Genomic DNA, 20,903 nt, shown 5'->3' on the forward strand with positions numbered 1-20,903 from the left:
TTTCTCAAATAGTTAAAATATATGAATGATAAACATAACCACACACCTGTTATTATAATAATAGCTAATACTTACAACATACAAATCTACCGATTCATACGCCACGACCTTAAACTGTTTGATTAAATGACGGGGGCGTAGTCGCAGTCGAGAACTAACGGCAAACTTCGGGTTTTCATTTCCGGCCGCTATAGTTTTGACGACTATATTTCCGCGGAATCGGCGGCGTTTAATCGTACACATTTCCGGTAATCGCGTGATTTTAGGTTGATTGCTACCGGCTCAGCAAACTGCTGACGATTTTCCACATCATGGCGTCTGTTACATACGAATACGGAGCATTTGCACTTGGTACATCGTCCCTGCATGGTGCGGGACGGCCGGTCCATTAACACATTAGAATATTTAATAGCACGCACTAATTACAATTTGTTTTTTATTTCAAAATAATAGTAAGGTACCTCTGTAGTTAGAATTACTCATCTTCAAATAGTATGTCATTATTATTATTATTATTATTTATTCTACAACATAATACATATATATTATATATAGGACATAAGTTATTAGTTTATTAATTTTTCTTTATATTTTTAAGCGTAAATTTCACACAACTACATTAACACAACAATTAAAATTAAAAAAAAAAAATTATGATATTATAAAAAGTAGTAAAAATTGTTTGTGAAAAATGACCTGTATTATTTAAATACTAGCTATATATTATAACATATAAACGCATTTATATAATCCACATAAATTGACTTGGAAAATAAGTGTAGCCATCACTCTGTGTACGTATAACGTATACAAATTACTGCGTGTTATATTGAAAGCCGTTTATAGCGTATATAGGTAAAAACGTATACATTTTTATTCGATGTAGCGTGACACTGTGACAATGATGCGCACGTGAAATAAATCGCTGCAGCATCGTCATTACACAATAGAAGTAACCTATTATATTGAATTGGTTTGTCGGATTGACGTTCTGTGGGGATTAAAATATTTCGCTAGACGTTTGTCAATGACATAAAGTAAAACTAGAAAAAAAACTCGTTTTTTAACAGATTTACTAAGATATATAGATAGGTAACAACATCTAACGCGCGTTTGTAAGTGTAATTATATTATAGGTATATTGTATACTCTGTGAATGTGTATTTTAACGGGTTTAGTTCGTTTTTGTCACGTTTTAACAGCTCATTAGTAATGTATTATTTCCAACAGCGTGCCAGGTATAGTGTATAAACGAGATCGCTATTTCTGATGTCACAATTTTATCTGTTGAAAGTAAATCCATTTATCTATAATATGGATTATACGTGGGTAAATGCGTAAGGCTAACTTCTACTGTAACATAACGTATAATTTATTCTAAACACTTAAATTCCTTTATGTGCACACGCTCTATATATAGAAATATATAAAATATATACTTTACTTTAGTGCTTAAAATAAATTATTTATGATAAGAAGCAAAACCAAAAATGATTAATGATTTATTGATTTCGCGGCTTCATGTATTAGAAACAAGCATATTATATCTAAAACGAGTGTGTATACCGACTACATATAATGCATGAAGATAATATTAAATGTTAAAAGCTATGTTTAAAGAAATAGAAACTACAGCTACACAATTAAAAAATATACAATTTACGTTCATAAACTTGTTAAAACAATATATAGATGAACAATATTATATAGGTAGTTTGAATTTGCGCAGACGAATCATTGGCGTAAATGTGTACATTTTACAACTATTTTTGAGAAAGTTTTTGAAAAATCGGACGTTATACTTATACATATATATATTTCATATATTTATTATAACCAATATAAATGACAATAACCACTATTCAATAACCATACCTCATATTTATAATTATTTCGTTTGATCGTTACTACATATAACTATCTTACACATTAGAATCCTTTATTCTCCGCATTAATACTGACTCATTATAGTAGGTATAGATTGTTTAATTTAATATACAATTTTGCGGTTCTCAAATGAGCTGATAACTATTTATTACTGGAAAAACATAATACCTGTATCCTGTGACTAGCTCTGTAAACTCCCCCTTGGGTGTAACTAGGATTTAATAGTTACAGGGGCTAGAGTCTTAAAAAGATAAAGTTTAAAATAAACTGTGTAATGGGTAAAGCAAAAATAAAACCTTTTTTTATGCAAGGATTAGGATTTTAACCTGTAGGAGCTAAAATTACCCCTTCATAGCTGCTCATGTAGGTATACTTGGTATCGGTCGTCCGGTTGCGCCAGTTAAATTCGTCTGTAGCTGTGGGTACAGTACACATATGTAAAATATAACATGACGATTGCAATCGTCATCGCATCACAATTCACAAGTCAATTTTTTGAGTAAATTAAAGTACAATTTCGAGATACGATGAACAATTAAATAATAATTATGCAGTATAAATGAATTAATAGTTTAACTTTGTTGTTTGTAGAGCTGCCACAGCAGCACTAGTAGAGAAACAGAGCAGCGAAATGTTGGAACTGATAAACGAGAAACGTAGCGAGTACATGATGGCCGAATCGCTGTATTTGGACGACTCGGCAATACCAGACGAGACAGCAGAGGCGCTCAACGACAACGTACAACCATACCCCGGCAAAGCGCCGCTACCGCCGTCGCCGCACGGCGTGGCCCAAGCAAAGTTTCAGCTGTACTCAGATCCGTTGGAGTTTGCACACATCGACCAGATTGCCATATCAGTAAGACATGTTTATCAAAGTAGCAGGCCGTTAGTCAATCAATATTTTAGTAATTGGCCTTGTTAGTTAGTACTACACAGTCACACCTAAAAGAGCTTATAAATTCTAGTAACTAGCAAGACAATAATAGGTATTATATTATAGAATAAAAGGATAATCCGATAATGAGTTTGAATCGATCGTAAAATTTTTCTAAAACTGTTTAGAATAAACATTTTATAAAGAGTTTGAACACGATTTGAGTATATGCGTTTTGAACTGTAAGTCGAAGCTTTAAGTCATGCTCTTTTTTTCATCAAATATCAATAACTCCTTGTCGTATTAATTAATTTATTAAAATATTTGACAGGACCCAATTACAGTAATGGAGTATATTTAAATAGGTACATAAAACATTTTTAGGATATAGAAATAGGTTTAGTTTGTAAAAATAATTAATTTACAATAAAAATCAGTAGTATTATAATAATTATTATATATCAATTTATATGTGAAACTAGAGTACTAGAAGCATGATTTTTAAAAGAAAGAAAAAAAATTGAACAGAACAGTTAATATTAGATATTACAGGTTACTTACTTTTTATATCGTTATATCAATTATCATGAATGGTAGCTTTCGTTGTACAAACAATTAACATGATAATATTTTAATGATTTTATTACAGCTACCTATTGTTAAAGATTTAACTAATTTTTAAAAATTATTAGGGCGTTTATAGACGTATAATCTATAGTAATTACTAATTAGTAGGTACTATAAAATACATACTATACTGATCGTACTATAATATTTAACGATTTGGTCGAAATGTAAATGTATACAAGATACAACTATATTAAATGAATTACATTTTTATACGGTATTACACAGGTCAATAAACGCAATAGTAAAAGCGATGTAGTGATAAAACCTATAAATGATTTGTAGAACTCCAAAAAGAAACTATAATATACATAATATTATATACCCGTAACATTATTTTAAAGTAACCAATACATTTTTAACATTTAAATCTTTTTTTTCATAATAGGAACTATGATATTATTACAAAGCCTGTAGTCATTGAACAATTAATGACAATGAAGTAATAATACCTATTTAATTTTAATTTATGACGAGTTATCTTTGTTTTTTTTTTTAACTTGTTTATAAAAAAGTTTACTAGGTAAGATGATTAAAGTAGGTATATAACCTAGACATTATTTAACACAGCAAAAAGTGACAAAGCACTGTTTATAGACTTTGATGATCCTTTTCAAACTGTGGTTTCCGTTATTAAAACCGTTTTTATTTTCGATTCGTTCTGGTAGTTTTCAATGACAAGAAACATACAATAACATTTAGCGCTTCATAGTAAGTTCCTTGAAAAATATTAAAAGGAATATATTTGACAGCAGTTTTGATGTGTTTATAAATTATATTTTATCCACTAGGTATAACGATTTATGAACATCGTTATATATTAAAACGATTACCTGCTGTCATAACTAACTGTTAATCCCCGTCTATAATATTAATAATAACGTCATTATTTATGACATTTTAATAAATAAAAATAATACTATAATATAACTTAAAATCATTTAAATAGAACAAAAATAAATTATAATATACAATTTTTAATTTATAAATTTAACGATTAAATAATATTATATATTAAATTGTAGCTGATGTATTTTCACAGGTAGCACAAGAAGACCAAAAAACCTTTACAGATTTAGTAAGGATGTTGGTGGGAAAATGCGGTTCGGATATAGAAAAAGCCAGGTAATATATAGACATATTATATATTTTTATAATTATATTAACCAAATAGAAATAATAATAATAATTTTATTGTTGTGCCTAATAATTATATAAGTATATTATATTCAATATATTTAAATATAATATTACATCGGGGGTTCCTGTTTCCCGTCAAAGGTTATACTCCGATATCCGTCAAAAAAAATTAATAAATTATTTAAGATATTTTTGAGACCCCCGAATCTAAATTCATCAAATAGTAATAATTACGATGTATGCGCCTCGTCTTGTTTTAAAGATATTCATTATTGTCTATTTGATCATAAACTATTTATATCCTATATTCCTATCTTACTCCTAATTATTTTTTGCAACTCACTTTCTATTATATCACTTTTATCGAGTAATGCCAGTTTTAGATGTATACACATGTATACATTTTAAAAATTGTTATATATTAGCATAATATGTCCACGCTTACTTAATACCACTTCAATATTCTTCGACATTATAGACATTTTTTTTTAATTTTTAGTTTACGTTGTCACAGATCATGGTTTAAACTGATAGGTTCAGACTCATAGTGAACAATAATCCGTCAATTATCTGTGGATAACGTTACGATGAAATAATAATAATAATAACAATAACTTAGTAATAATTTGCATAATAACTCTGTATCTTCACTACAAGCTACATAAGCCTATACAATAAGTAGATTAATCAAATCTGTAACTAATCATTATATCTAACCTGTAATTTATATATGATTCTTTCAATAAAAAAAAATAATAAATAAATGACGCGGTATATAACTAATATAAGGGGTTCTCAAAAAATATCTTCAATAATTTTTTTTGGCGGAAAACGGTTAGGCCCATTACATTTGGTTAATATTATAAATTTATAACTGCATTTAATTTATTTCATTAAAAAACTGATGTACGAGTACCTATACTTAATTCGTACATAAATAATAAATATACATTCTATATGTTTAACATAAAATAATATTTTATAATTGGTGTCATAACTTTTGTGATCTAGAACAATTTTCCGATGGATTACTGTCAAGAACTTGAATACAATGAATTTCGATGACAATCTAAGGGGTGACACGCCAATGGGTCTACTCAGAGGCATTAAACACGGAACGGAAAGTTACCATGTATTATTCAAACGATTATGCAGGTACGGTTACAAACTAAACTAAGTATATTGGTCTTTATGCTTTATATGTATTTATTATTAGACTTAATACTATTATAAATTGTTGAATGTTTAATTTATTACGGAATACCGTCTAAAACATTTTGGGTCCCTATATTTTAGCATTTAATATTTAACGTTTATTTATCATAATTTTACTTTAAACGTAATTGATATATTTTGTGACGTACGACGCACCTATATTATGTTTTAACTTTAAACTTTACATTATTCAAATTCCTATTACTTATATATTCCTATTTAAATTTCATAACAAATTAAATGCGCAGTTATGCTGGTTTACACTGCGTCGTTATCAAAGGATATTCAAAGTCGGCCGGCTACCAGCCAGGTGTTCATTTTGAAGACAGCCGATTCCGAAACTCGTGGAATGCCGTCTACGTTGCTGGTGCATGGCGGTTTGTGCAATGTAATTGGGGTGCACGGCATCTAGTCAACGCCAAAGAAGTACCCAAAGTAGGAGCCAAAGGGAAATCTGACAGTCTCAGGTTGGATACGAATTATATTTTTTCTGTAAAGCTAGTAAATTAACTATGGAGCATATTATATATTTATTACGAAAATGATTTTTATTAGTACTTACTTTAAAAATTGTAATAAATGTATCTTGAAATATCTAATTGAGGAATTACATGTTCACCATTACTTGTTCGTTATTGTCACTAATATATTATATAATCAATATAATTATAATTGAGTTAATATTTTAAACCATTTATTTAATTTATAACTATACTGGTCTATACTTATTACTTATTTTAATTTCTCAATGTGTTTAAAAAAAAAAAACAAATACTTGCTTTAAAAAAAAAATGAAATTCCTATTATGGGATACATGGTACATATTTTTATTTAATTTTATTGATTATATACAATACAATAATATATACTAATGATTTATACTCAATACTTATACTTTATTTGCTAGATATGAATACGACGACCATTACTTCCTAACGGATCCACGAGAGTTTATCTATGAATTTTTTCCATTGCAACCCGAATGGCAGTTACTCAAAAATCCTATCACTCAACGAGATTTTGAGGATTTACCGTTCGTCAGGTCTCTTTTCTTTAGATACGGCCTTTACTTCCCAGACTCCAACACAAAAGCTGTCATGTATACGGATGCAACAGGTAATTTATTATGACTTGATTACTTTTATGGCGGTTAGTTTTTATATTATTTATAAAATAAATAAATAAAAATTCAAAAATACAGTAATGAATGTGGGTGATTATAAAATATATATTTATATAAATATATTAATTCGTATTATTTAACATTTTAAATCTTTAAGTTTAGAATATGCTATGTAGACATAGATATAAAGTAGTAAGTATTAAGTATAAATATGTATTTATATAGGTGCTTTATATATTATATTTATTGTCTTATATTAGTTATATTATAAAATGGAAATCTATTATAAATTAAGAAATTACAACACTGATTAAAAAATGACTTGCTTAAGTTCGGTTAGCTAAAATATTTAATTTAAATTTATTATTTCATTAATGCAAAATCATGAAACAAATAATTAAAAAAGCATTTATTTTTACATGTTCCATTAATTATGTTTTTTATAATACATATTTATTGACAATTTTAACAATAATTTTTTAAATAAGTGTAACTGACTTTTATGACTTTATGAGTAATTTTTTCGTCTTGAAAAATAACTTCTCATTGAATAGAACATCTGAAAATTATTATAGTAAAATTTGGACAAAAATTCCCAACATAACTTTTAACGCTATAAATGATTCTCCATAGCCATTTAATATAATGACATTGCGTCTATAAAATATAATATTAATTATTAATGATACAATAATGTATATAGATATACCTGAAATATTATAAATTATGCAAATTGATGTCGTCTCGCAACACGCTACACTTATTTCTGTCGAATGCCACGCAATTATAATAAGACTATCGTCAATCTAGCGATTTCTATAATAAAAAGCGTAGCAAATTGACAAAGTATATTGTATATATACATATATATCAAAAGTGGATTTCTATAACGACAGTATATATACCAATGATACATTACTTTTTGCGTGGCATGGATTTGTTTTATTTTATATACCGGAAAGACAAAAACATTAATTTGTATACCAAATAAACTTGCGTGTATAATACTTGTATATTTAGTTTTTTTCAAATATTTTGTTATATTTTCAGTACAGCCCACGCGTGGACACAATTTAAATTAATTCGTTTTTGTGACCATCATTGGGTGGACCATAAATTAAAATACGAATTACGCATGTTTTGAAGGCGTTTTGATAAAAGAAATAAAAAAAAATCTAATGGTGTTAAATATAAGTAGATTTATATGGGTCCCAAACGTCAAACACATAATATATGATAATATATGCATTTATGTATAGTATTATATTAATAATAATACCATATAAGTATATTATTGGTTTCCTCCTTAGTCAATTAGTGTTGAGGTAATTATTTTGGCGAGTCAAGTTCTAATAACTATGTAAAGTAATAATCACATTCTATCCGGTGCAGCGGTTTTCTAATGATCGCACGGACTTCTTTCAGTGTATGCGATATTGCGGTGTCCTTAATTATAACCGCGTTACATTTGCCTTCGTGCAAAACTAGGAGGGCGTGAAAATATTCAAAACTTTCCCTAGAGGCGCACCTGAAATTCATAAATTTAATATTTTAGGAGCTGCCACGGTAAGAATAGCAATACCGACCAACATGCAATCCAACTTGATATTCCACTACAATTTAAAATTCTATGAAAGCGAAGGAGACACATATGATGGAGTGAGCTTGAAGCGTTTTGTCATGCAGGTAAGACATAAAACGTTTTGTATTTGTTAATTGTGGATAATATTTTTTAAATAGTAGGCTCAGTATTATAGTGTATAAAAGTTTATGTACCTATTACATATTTTTATTTTTAAAATCTGATCGAGCCATTATTATAATTTATTATCACTATATAGGTCTATCTATATAGTATTTATCTATCTATATGTGAGTTTTATACCTACTCATCACCTTAATATTTGAAACATAATGTTATTGTATGATCATTATTGCGAGTTTATTATATTATATAATATACGTCTGTGTTTGTATGGTTCAAGTCTGTCCTGGGCAATATCGTGTCATTCCGCGTACACGCGCCCAACAGCGGGGCGTTTCTGTTGGATATATTTGCTAATTCGGTGACGCCCAAGGAGTATCTGACTGGAGAGCCGATGAAATTTAAGAGCGTGTGCAAGTTCAAAATCATTTGTGAAGAATTGCAAACCGTCATGGTGCCGTTGCCGGACTGCGCCAGTGGTGAGTGGGGTCCTACAAAAGCCACTCGTCTCTTTGGACTTATACCCATATCACATCAGGTAAGCATATACATAACTTTAATGATTTTTTTGTAGGTAGATATTATTCTGTAGGGTTCTATACTTAGTGCGCTACAGCTTAATAGGTTTTTCAAATTGAATAAATTACTACAATATTATTGAATTATATTTTTCCTAAATTCCCTGATTAGAAGCATATTTTCATAAAATATTAAATATATGTGTACATATTGATTAAATATATAAATATATTTAATAATAATTAACCACTAGGCACATAACATTTTTATAAGCAAAGTAAAAATTATAATCTATAACCAATTACTGATAATTTAACATTTAAATTGTTATAAATAAAATGCTATTTATCTACATTCTTCAAACATTCATCAACATTCTCAGAAAAGTAAATTGTTTTCAATTATGCAATTTAAAATCAATATTTAATCGAATTTTTATTTAAATACATCGACATTTTCAAAAAAGTCTTCAACTAAACAATTTACAGGAAAAAGTATAATTCTCATTTGAAAAAAAAGATTGGTATGCAATATCTAAGTAAATAATAATTAATAATGACTTTGAAGACATATACTTAGAAATTCAAAAAATTAGTAGATGAAAATATACATATTATATTAAATATTAAAACAATATGAGCATTCTTGGTGAATTATCCTATATTACCATCATAAAAGGGAGGAATAAATATATTACCCTATAAATATATAGTATTATATTAGTCATGTATAGATACCAACAATTTCGTTTAAAGAAACTGCACTGTACATCCTAAAGTTGGGATTCTAATATTTCGATTAATTAATAAGCACAATCACTATAAACCAGTACAAATACGTTTATTTATATTATAATCTCATCGTTTTCTGTGCGCAGGACCCATTAGTGTTCGCTGGCCGGGAGTTGGAAATACAGTTCCGAATGTCGAAGCCGCTGACGGATTTCATGGCCACGTTGCATAAAAACGGCGTGGAAGAGAAACGGCTGTCTAAATATATATCACACACAATCGTGGACGATTTCATCACATTCCTGATCGGGTTTCCAGAAGAGGGCCAATACGGTCTGGACGTGTACACGCGCGAGATATCGTCGCACAAGTCGGATGAGAACGGCCACCACAACCATCACCAGCACCAGCACCGGCTAGCCAACGGCAATGGCATCCACGGCGAAAAACATCTGCTCACCCATTGTTGCAAATACTTGATAAACAGTTCGAAACGAAATTAATATTACATTGATAACGAATATTGTATGTTATATCATCGTTTCTATGCATAAGCATTTACGGATAATATATTCCAGTACAATATTGTTGTAGGTATACGTATATAATTTCTAAATATATATATACGCAAATATAAGGTACAAAATATATTTCACGAATTTTAAAATAATATTTTTTTTTTTTTTGTAAATTGCTGTCCATTATATTATATTTATATTATATTATACGAATAATATACGTTGTACATATATTTTTAACGTTGGACAAGAAAAAATAACGTAACATAATAATAATATATGCGATTCTAGCCAACTACCTATAACGTATTAATGTTAAATACGTAATATATATATAATGATTTTTACTGTATAATAATAAAAGTTTTAAAACAAACAAGTACCACGTACCTAAACTATGTGAAGAGTTTTTATTTTTCTATACAATGTATACAATATTACACACGTTTGAAAAATGTATGATGACAGTAGATCGACCTATTTCACTTATTGTTAAGTGTAAAAGAAATTGAAGTGCTTATTAAAAAAACTAGACAAGTCCACTTATTTACGGAATAAAACAAAGAAAAAAGGGGTAAATTAAATTATTACCTACAGTAGAAGTCGAGTGTAGTTCATTAATCATTATTGAGTAAGTTTGGAATGTGCTCACTGTAATTTAAGTTTTAAATTAAAATTCAATCTTAAATCATTGCATACGAAAAACAATATTATGATAATATGATGACCAAGACGTTCCAGCCTATATTACTAACTACTAAGTATAGGATATAGATTATAGGTAGTTTATGAATTACCCAATAGATATATCCTATAAACTAAAACTATTATAAGTGTATTATAATTTCGGCATCAGTTAATTTGGGTAGAACACGATTGGGATCGGTTCATATCGGCTAGCCGCGGCTACATCTTTTTTAATAACACGATTGAGAACGTTTTTAGTGTTTTTACCAGCTAACTTTTATGCAACGTTTCCGCATTGATTAAAAATACAAAATAGTATATCTGATATTACATTTTAATATGATATATTATTATCATTTAATATAGAATTTTTTGTTATTTCAAAAATATACAAATATCAATTATTTATCAGTTTAAGATACATTTCCAGTTAATTTTAGATACCGCATGAAGTCATCATATCTTTAGTTTTTTCAAACTCTTAGTAAGAATTAATTGTAGAAATAACACAATCATAGTCATTACTGGCCATAGTTTTGATAATGCTGTTTTCGATTGATTTCATTATTGTCATATGTCACGGTTTGTATTTGAGTTTCCTTTAAAACAGAAATTTGAAATCACTACCTACATGTATAGGAAGAAGCTCGCTAAAAATTTAGATAAACGACTACGTCGCTCAAAAAATATCATTTAAAATTCATTCGATTTTCCTTTTTCTATGTGTGAATGGTGCGACATTATTATTTATTAATATTCAATAATTCGATTATTATTCAATTATATTTAACTGTTTACATTTTTAATAGCATAATACAATAACGCGTAAGTACCTATAATTGAGTAATTAACTATTATATTATTAACTATATAGTAGAATCTACTTTGAAAAAAAATTGTTCATTTAATTTGGAAAATAATTTGGGGCCAGAGGGCCCCCACTCCTTTAAATCCGGTTCTAATTTGTCATTTTGAACTTAAAATATTTTTAAAAAATTCTTTATGAAAACGTACGAGGAACTTAGTATTGATTTCTTAAGATCTTTGATAGAAAGATAAGTTTTAATCAATATTTATAGAAATAAACTAAAATAAATTGAAAATTTCAAATGTCAAAAGGGTTACCTCTTTAGTCTTTAAAAATTGTGCCATTTTTAGGAAATTATAATTTAAATATTTAGTAAAAATTTCAAATAACTACGGTTATTTGTTTTGAATTATTTATGAGTAAAGTATATTCATCGCGCCAATCAGAATTTAAAATTGCTTACAAGTTAGTGCAACAACCGGATTAGTATACGTTAAGTTAATAGACTTTTCTGCTGACTGCTTTTCTTCTGCAAGAATCAGGTAAATCCAGATTTACATATCTGATTCTTACTGCAAATAATGGTCACATTTTAATAATATAAGTAAATATAAAATAGAAGTAGTATGTAATATATGTATTTAGTATTACATATAGCTTGATAAATGTCACATAACTTTTGTTTTATTTTAGATAATATTATTAATTTTTTCACGAATAAAAAAAATTACAATGATGATTGATGGAGAAAATTTAGATTTCTCACCCATGGGCATGCATGTCGGGGGCTCATAACTTCATTACATCATTTACATGTTTATAAAACATATTTAGAACTACATAGAATAACTAATAGTGGCTATACGTGTCTAGTATTTTACATAGAAATTGAAATAATATATAAGTTTAATTTTCAACTTATAAAAGTATATATTTTTTTTTTTGTTATCTTGAATAATATCAAAAAGTGAACTGGTCTATTTTTTCAGCAAATACTTGAATTCACAAAATTAGAAACGTTATTTAGTATGTTTATTTGAACAGTGACCGCTGAATGATACTAAGGAAAACAAACTATATGAGTCATAATATTATTATTTATTATTTTATAATAAGCTACAATAATATATAATATAAAAATATCATATTGTTCGGTTAATGATTTAAACAACAACCTACATAGGTACACTGGTACACCGTACACAATTAAAATTGACTTAAATAACTATTATAGATAAACATCAAGATTTAATAATAATAATAGCTCAAATAGCTATAGTAAGTAGGTACTTTGACACTGTCAACACTAGATAACTATTATTTTTGTATTGTTACTTATATAATCAAATGAAAACAACAACAATCGGACATAAAAATAGTTCGCATAAAACTGGCATACAACACCTTAGTTCGTTTAGTTCAGTCTGAGATCCAAATGCAACAATGAGATGATTGCTGTCTCCCGGACACAATGATTTAATAATCAATAGGTTATATTATATTATCCTTACGTCATACATAAGTCTTTTGGTGTTGAAATTAATTTATAGTTAAGTTATCTTTATACCTATGTTTTATTGATTATTCGTACTACCCACATTCAATCGCCAACGGGTTAGGGAATATTGTATTTTTGGTTTTCACCGTACATGAAGATTCCGTTATTGAAACAGGTAAGTCAAATTCAAATGAACATGAGTATACTAATAAGTAATAATATATACTTAATTGTATAGAATTTTGGACTGAATTAATGAATAAACGCTTATCCAATTTTAAATTCTGAACGAAGCGTTGAATGTAAAATTTAATTAGGTATAAAAAAAATGTGTTACATTTTAATTTTGAAATACCCTAAATTCATACTTAAATAAAATGTGATAAATAAGTAAATAATAATAGTTCTTTTTATACTATATAGTCTATATTCTATATATAACTTATTTTTTGTACTTGCAAATTTTATTTTATTTTCCTAGTCGAAATCGCAATGGCAGCGTCCAGCTTCAAACATGTCACCGGAGTCTGGGGACAGGAGTGTTCCAGTTCCGGAACCGCGGACCGAGATTCGAGAATTGTCAAACAACTTGAGTTCTATTTTAGCGATACCAATTTGCCGTATGACAAGTTCCTTCAGGCTCAGATCAAGCATGATAACGGCTGGGTGCCGATCAGCGTACTGTTAACGTTCAAAATGTTGAAGTCCATCACCAGAAACTCGGACGTGATCGCATCAGCCGTCAAGAACGCTGATGATAGTATCGTGGAAGTCGACAAAACGGACAAAAAAATCAGACGTAAACCGAAAATCGTCGCACCAGTCCCTGAACGCAGTTTGTTCAAGAAAATCGTCGATCGGTCAATTTATTGCAGCGGTTTCCCGAAGACGGCTACCGTGGACGAACTTTTGGAATTCGCCAAGACCTTTGGCGACAACGTCATTACGAAAACGACTTTTATGAGATTCAAGTCTAAAGCTTTTAATGGTTCCCTTTATTTTACGTTCAGCTCTAAAGACGAGGCGGAAAAGTTTTTAGAAAAAAAATCTGTCGAATATAATGGTGTTGAAATAGAGCGTATGTGGGAGAGTGACTTTTTAGGAAATTACAAAGCCAATAGCCCATTTAATTATGAATAATATTTATAATAATGTTCCGATATACATAATATTACACCAGCTAGTTGATCGGGAGTTCGCGACACACAGTTTAAGAAACGTTGCCATACACACTACACATTATATACATTAAATTATTAGAAAGGTTAATTAAGTTTATTTGTTACTATAGTTTAATTTTTTTTAAATACTTATTTGATTAATGTTTAACACTAACAACAAAAACAGCCTATACTCTATAGACGGTCAGTTTTTTTAAAACTGTAGTTATGTCATTACTTGTTATTATACGATTTATACGTAGTTATAAATATAATATCTGATAATTATAAGTAGATATAACTAGGCACATATTTTATTAATTTGTTACCTAATACCTATATTATGTTTTTTTATTTTCCAATAAATCATTTAGTTTTAAGAGCAATGATTGTGTAAATACTAAATAGTGTAATGAAATCGTAATGTTATTTTAATGTTACGAATTACAAATTATTATAACTTAATAATATATAATAATTCGTAATTATTACTTATAATTTATAAGTAACTACTTAGTAGGGTTCCACGTAATTTGGTCGCTAAAATAATATCCTATGGGCTATGACAAATTATCTGCTAGGTACATTTGATCGGTGTAAAAATATTGGTAATAAAACAATCAATTAATTAAATGACTAATATTTTTAAAAGAAATATAATTTTAATTTTTACAAATATTCTTTTAAGTATAAAACGTCTGGAAAATATAATGGCAATTAATATTTTAAACATCATAATATAAAATAAAAATATTCTTTTAAATATGAATTGATTATTATTATTTATTTTACTGGATGTTTTTAAGCCAGATATTCAGATATTTTTGAGCTGAATCAAAATTTGTTGTAGATTTAGAAATTCACAAATGACTTTTTTATCTTCAAAAATATTAGGTACTTATGTAATTTGTATTTGATAATTTTATAAGGTCTACAAGAAAATAATTATTTTAGAGTGATGTGAGAAAAAAAATGTTTTGACTACATTATTATTACTATCGCCTATTGAAGTAGAAATGTTGAAAAACAGAAAATATTTTATATTATTACACACGTTATTAACAACATAATTAAAAAATTAAAAATTTTACATATTACAATTTTGTTGGTTATAATACTGTTTTGGTTCAATATTATCAACAATCATTAAACTAGTATAAAATACATTGCTGTGTAAAACATAACTGTGTATTTTTATAATACCTAACTGTATTTGTATTGAGCATAATTATTTAAAAAGAACTTATTTTCTAAAAATTAATTCTTACATGCCTACATAATTTTCTACTATTATAGTTTTAAAATTAAAATATCCTTTTTGAGAGCCATTTTAAATACACAATTTCTGATTAATTAAAAAAAATTATATCGATTTATAGTGGCTATCTATATTTATTTTTGTAAGACGTACTCAAATACTGAATAGTTAATAGTATCTATCACGTTGATTAAATTATAAATAGTATTAAATATTTTTATAATTTATTATTTTAAGAATAATTTCTAATAGTTTATTTAAATTGTGAACTCATGGGCCCCCACACGAACATAATATTCAGTAGAGCCCATTATCTTCTTGAATAATAATAATAAAAAAAAAAGTAGTGAATAGGAACAGTAAGTTTATTAGTTACAAATTCTACTAAACTACCTTATAAGTTAGTGTTAGTGGACCAACATTTTAAGAGATACCTAGGTGTATTACTTCAATTTTGACACTGTCTACTCCACATCACCACTCATAAAACTTTAAATAGGTACCATTGTTTTTTTAAATACCTAATAAAATAATAAAATAAATAATAGGTAATAATTAATTAACTACCTATCTATTGTTTGAAATTCAATTTTATGTACCTAATGAAATGTTTTGCACAGAAATTTTTAATTAAATATTTACTGTTATTGAAAAAAATTTAAAAATTAAATAATGATGAAAGTTAAATTTATTTTTAAATAATGTTATTTGTGATATTACATAAATAATGTATTAACTAGAAAAGTACAATTAAAATATAAAGTAAAAAGATTAAATCAACAATTAAGAAGGCTAAAAAATGAAATAACAAATCTTAAATAATTACTTGTGTTAAAAAGAAAGGGTTGATTGGAGATAATGAACATGAAACATTGTTGAATGAATTTGGAAGCATGTCTAAGGAATTATATAAAAATCAGATAAACAACCAAAATAAGAAAGCAACTGGCCAAAGAAACAGTAATGAGCTAAAAAAATTTGCATTTACTCTAAATTACTATTCCCCAAAAGCATATAAATATTGTAGGTTAGTATAAAATAATTTTATTAAATATTATTTTTAAAGTTATATATTTAAAATTTTTAATAATATAATATATTATTATATAAATATTATTTCAGAACACTATTAAAACTTTCCCATCCAATCGTGGACTTCATCGGTGAACGGTGAACTAAATATTTATTATTCATATTCATATCTAATCCTATCTAGTTAAGGAATAGTTGGTTAGCTATTCTTACAACATGAACCAGTTTTATGAATCCAAATGTTGGATTAATATCAATAAAAATATTTAAGTATTTATATTTTACAGGTTGTAGAAATGGATGTTCTGCGTTCTAGCCTAACCCATAACATTATATAATAATAAAGTGAGAAAAACATTACCTATATTTACAAACAAAATCTTAGGATTACATGACACACGTGCTTATAAAACAATATCATTTAGCATTTGGTGATCGATAACATTGAAGGTATTAATGTGTTCACTGTTTTTACGCTATTTGCGTTAAATCTATAATGTGTGTAGTTCGTTTTGTGTTTTGTGATCGTTAATAGAAATATTAAAATTGAATAAAAATAATGACTGATTAGTTTTTAAGTTTATATGTATGTAAAACACCAAGAATAAAATCAGTTTATTCAGTGGATAATGGATATGCACAAAAAGTAATTCTTTTAAGTGTTCAGTTATATTAAAAACAAATAACAACACCTAATCAAATTTTCAACAAAGTAATTAACAAGTAACAACTTACAAAAACAAGTTTTAATGAAAATGCCTACAGAAGAATTAATAAACAAACCATACAAATGCAAAGAAGTGTAAATAACCATTTCAAGCTAACAGTTATTAATAATTTAGTTATTGGAGAATATTTATAAAAATAAAATTCCATATGACATTTTTTAGGCAATTACCAACGTTTTCTTTTACATAATATGTAATACTAATGAGAGGATTATCATGTTTGGTATCAACAATATGTTATATTTATTAAGTCAAGAGGATTGAATTTAAAAAGCATAATAAAATAATAATTATTAATAGTTAAATAATAATATTATATTATAATAGTTTGTACATAGGTTTTAATAATATTTTCAAATGATTTAATGAACTCTTTTTAGTGTTCAATATTTCTTATCAAACCAATTTTAAATTACAATAAATAATTAATTAAAGAAAAGTATACAAAGGTAAGTTAGAAATTTACTTGCTAGAAGTTCAGTTAGCTGAAATATTTTATAAAATAATAGTAGAGAATATAAACATATTAAATTAAAATATAATTATTCGATGACTGTAATAGCATGTTCTTTAGTATAGTGTTTAGCTTTGGATTCAAATGTTTCTTTATCATTCTTAAATTCTTTTGCCTAAAAATCATGGCATAGGCATAAGTTAATATTTTTAAATAGAAACTGCAATAAAACAATGCATTTAATGTACATACAATGTCCAGTACAAGTGGGTCATTAGGGTTTGGACAGTTCATTAGATTGCATATGGCAACCAATACGCCTTCTATGGTAATTAATGGTTTCCATGCACCAGATGGAGGCATTTTCAAAATGTCCAAACAGATTCTGCCGCCACTGTCTATGTTTGGATGATAAACAGGTGTAATGAATGTCACTCTAGGAGGTTCAAATGGATACCTATTGTCACAAAATTTGATAAACATGAATATCTAACTACATAACATCCAGGTATGATAATAATTCAAATTTACTTCACTGGTAATTCTATCTGCAATTTAAAAACTCCATTTTCATATGGAGAATCTTTAGGTCCACTGAGTTCTAAAACAGTTAAATATAATTTTTCAGCTCAACTATAATCTTAATCTCAAAATGATTTTTTTTTTAAAATACATATGTTTTACCAGCTTCTAAAACAGAGGTTGATCCTTCTTTTACATTCACTTTCATTCCAAATGGGGGTTTGTCAAGTAATTGCCCTAGTTCTTTTTTCAAACGCGGTGTATTTAATAAACTAAAGTTAAAAAAACCAATAAAATAAGAAATTTGACATCAAACTAAAAAACTTATTTTTTTTTTTTAAATCAATCATTTTTGTTTTAGAATATTTTAGCAAGGTGAAACATTTTAAATATATATAATCATGGTCTTTATTAATTAAATTTCAATTGGAAATGATTAATTACTATTCTTAACTTTTAAAACCGTTCTAACCAACTTGCACAATTATTTCTTTTATTATTTTTTGACAAGATATTATAGCTTAGCAAATGTAGTTCAATTTTAATTTAAAATAAATATATTTAACAGAATCAGTGCCAGATAAATAAGTAATTGGCTTACCGAGTTATAGAATTTTAAATGTTTGATTACAGTTACAGCCACTCTACGGTTTAATAGCTCCATTCAAATATTCAATTATATTTTCTACTAATGTTTGTCCAAATTTATCATTATAAAAAAAAAATTAAATTACAACCAAATACTCATATAAGCCCATAGAGATTTTCTCCATAGTTAGACACACCATCCAGCTTGCATAAAACTACTTATTATAACTATATTTAATTTTAAAGATTACAAACAATTATTATATTTTTTAGTATCTATAATCCATACAACATAGAAAAAACTAATAAATGGGATCAAAGAGACTAAGTGATTAATGCATTTTTTAATTATTTGGTTTTAATTTTAATTTGTAAAATAACTATTTTAATTGAGCTCAGAGTATAATAAATAAGATGGTTTTCTATTATTTCTATCCTTTTAAAATTAATTAATTTTTTATTATTTGATCTTGTCTACATAATGCTTAATTATATATTATAGAATATACCTACTTTAGAAAACAGAAAATTAAATCAAACATAGACATAACATTATTATGATAATAATTAGTTATGAATTATGATTATATATCTACAATATTCTTACTTCATATTTGAATGGCGAGCTTAGTCGTTACCTCTTACAAAATCCAAATCTCAAAAATCAATAATAATAGTTGTATTAAATAATAAATATATTTTGTTACTTATTATTCTAAGACCATGCTTATAAGTTATGGACGTGAGTGATTAGAGGCATAGAACACTGAATAAATGAAATCCCTCCGCATTAACTTATTTTGTATGAGAGCTAAGCACGGCTTAGATTAAATCTTGCTGCTAAGTTACTGTGCCATAAATACATGAAAAATCACTAATTGTAAAAATACCTATATACTGATTATACTGCCATTTCTATAGTCTATATCACAGTCTCACCTTGTTCTGTGCATGATTAACTAATCATGGTTCTGTGGAGTCACTGGAGTGTGGTCTCACAAAGGTGCCTGTTATCTCAACTTGTATTATCACTTACTAAAAATCTAATATCTTACTATCTTAGTCCGCCAATGTTTAAATTCAAATTTCAAGCGTTAATTGAATACAGGCTAATTTTATTATTATAAACTCGTATATTAGTATAGTACTCACAACAACTGGTTATATATTGTGTTCTAAATTATAAATTGTGTACAAAATGGTCTATCGGTGTGGTTAGTGGAACCAATGACAAATATGACAAAACATTATCTTTCCATTTGTAAGTATTTTTTAATTACTGAGGGACATAGGTAATTAAATAATATATTAAATAACTAAACTAAGTTAAAGTTATTTTACTTATTGTTTATAACATTATAACATATTATACTATTGTATCCAACAGGAATTGTAACTATCATTACAATGTTACATTTTACTTAAATAGGAAATAAGATTATATTAGCTTTAGAAATAGAATCTATGTATTAAGAAATGTTGATGATATATTTATTCAGAATTATTTTAAATAAGGTGTTTAACGAATAATGATTATATTTAAATTTATACTTAACTCATGGATTGTCTAATCATTAATATTATAAAATTATAGCCAAATATTATAAAAATTGAACACCGCCCGACTTTGAAAAGCTATATCTTGCTAAAAAAATATTGAAAAATAATAATTTGAACGTTAAAATTCATAAAAAAAATAGCCTTCTTAATTTATTATATTTTAAATATAGGTTACCATTTGAAAATCAAAAGTTTATTGTGGTTTCACTATTAAATAAAAGGGTGAAACAAATAAAAGTTTCACAAAGTTTGAGAAATGCATGAAA

At 27.0% G+C, this 20,903-nt stretch overlaps 3 protein-coding genes across 3 annotated transcripts in view; 2 read left to right on the forward strand and 1 right to left on the reverse strand.

Moving 5' to 3' along the window:
* Positions 1 to 10,740, forward strand: part of LOC132931596 (hillarin) — a 36,843-nt gene extending 26,103 nt beyond the window's left edge. Inside the window, exons 5-12 of the mRNA XM_060997466.1 lie at positions 2,479 to 2,746; positions 4,434 to 4,516; positions 5,543 to 5,686; positions 5,995 to 6,213; positions 6,654 to 6,862; positions 8,425 to 8,555; positions 8,855 to 9,112; positions 9,971 to 10,740. Coding sequence (XP_060853449.1) covers positions 2,479 to 2,746; positions 4,434 to 4,516; positions 5,543 to 5,686; positions 5,995 to 6,213; positions 6,654 to 6,862; positions 8,425 to 8,555; positions 8,855 to 9,112; positions 9,971 to 10,327 — 1,669 coding nt within the window. The 3' untranslated portion in view covers positions 10,328 to 10,740. The remainder of the gene's footprint in view (positions 1 to 2,478; positions 2,747 to 4,433; positions 4,517 to 5,542; positions 5,687 to 5,994; positions 6,214 to 6,653; positions 6,863 to 8,424; positions 8,556 to 8,854; positions 9,113 to 9,970) is intronic.
* Positions 10,741 to 13,088: 2,348 nt separating this feature from the next.
* Positions 13,089 to 14,730, forward strand: LOC132917106 (la protein homolog). Its single transcript, XM_060977671.1, has 2 exons — positions 13,089 to 13,510; positions 13,817 to 14,730. The coding sequence occupies exon 2, from the start codon at positions 13,828 to 13,830 to the stop codon at positions 14,473 to 14,475; it is 648 nt and encodes a 215-aa protein (XP_060833654.1). The 5' UTR covers positions 13,089 to 13,510; positions 13,817 to 13,827; the 3' UTR covers positions 14,476 to 14,730.
* Positions 14,731 to 17,516: 2,786 nt separating this feature from the next.
* On the reverse strand, positions 17,517 to 20,030 carry LOC132918049 (ubiquitin-conjugating enzyme E2 T-like). Its single transcript, XM_060979111.1, has 5 exons — positions 19,685 to 20,030; positions 18,652 to 18,761; positions 18,499 to 18,568; positions 18,220 to 18,424; positions 17,517 to 18,142 (listed from the first exon to the last, which is right to left on the reverse strand). Exons 1-5 carry the CDS (start codon positions 19,687 to 19,689, stop codon positions 18,056 to 18,058), a joined length of 477 nt encoding a protein of 158 aa, XP_060835094.1. The 5' UTR covers positions 19,690 to 20,030; the 3' UTR covers positions 17,517 to 18,055.
* Between the last annotated feature and the right edge of the window lie 873 nt (positions 20,031 to 20,903).

This window comes from Rhopalosiphum padi, chromosome 1, assembly GCF_020882245.1.
Source record: "Rhopalosiphum padi isolate XX-2018 chromosome 1, ASM2088224v1, whole genome shotgun sequence".
Classification (NCBI taxonomy): Eukaryota; Metazoa; Arthropoda; class Insecta; order Hemiptera; family Aphididae; genus Rhopalosiphum; species Rhopalosiphum padi.

Coding starts and splice junctions, on each gene's coding strand:
- LOC132917106 (XM_060977671.1), top strand. CDS start 13,828: ATGGCAGCGTCCAGCTTCAAACATGTCACCGGAGTCTGGGGACAGGAG.
- LOC132918049 (XM_060979111.1), bottom strand. Junction 18,425..18,498: donor CAGATAGAATTACCAGTGAA/GTAAATTTGAAT, acceptor TTGTGACAATAG/GTATCCATTTGAACCTCCTA. Junction 18,143..18,219: donor ACCCACTTGTACTGGACATT/GTATGTACATTA, acceptor CATGATTTTTAG/GCAAAAGAATTTAAGAATGA.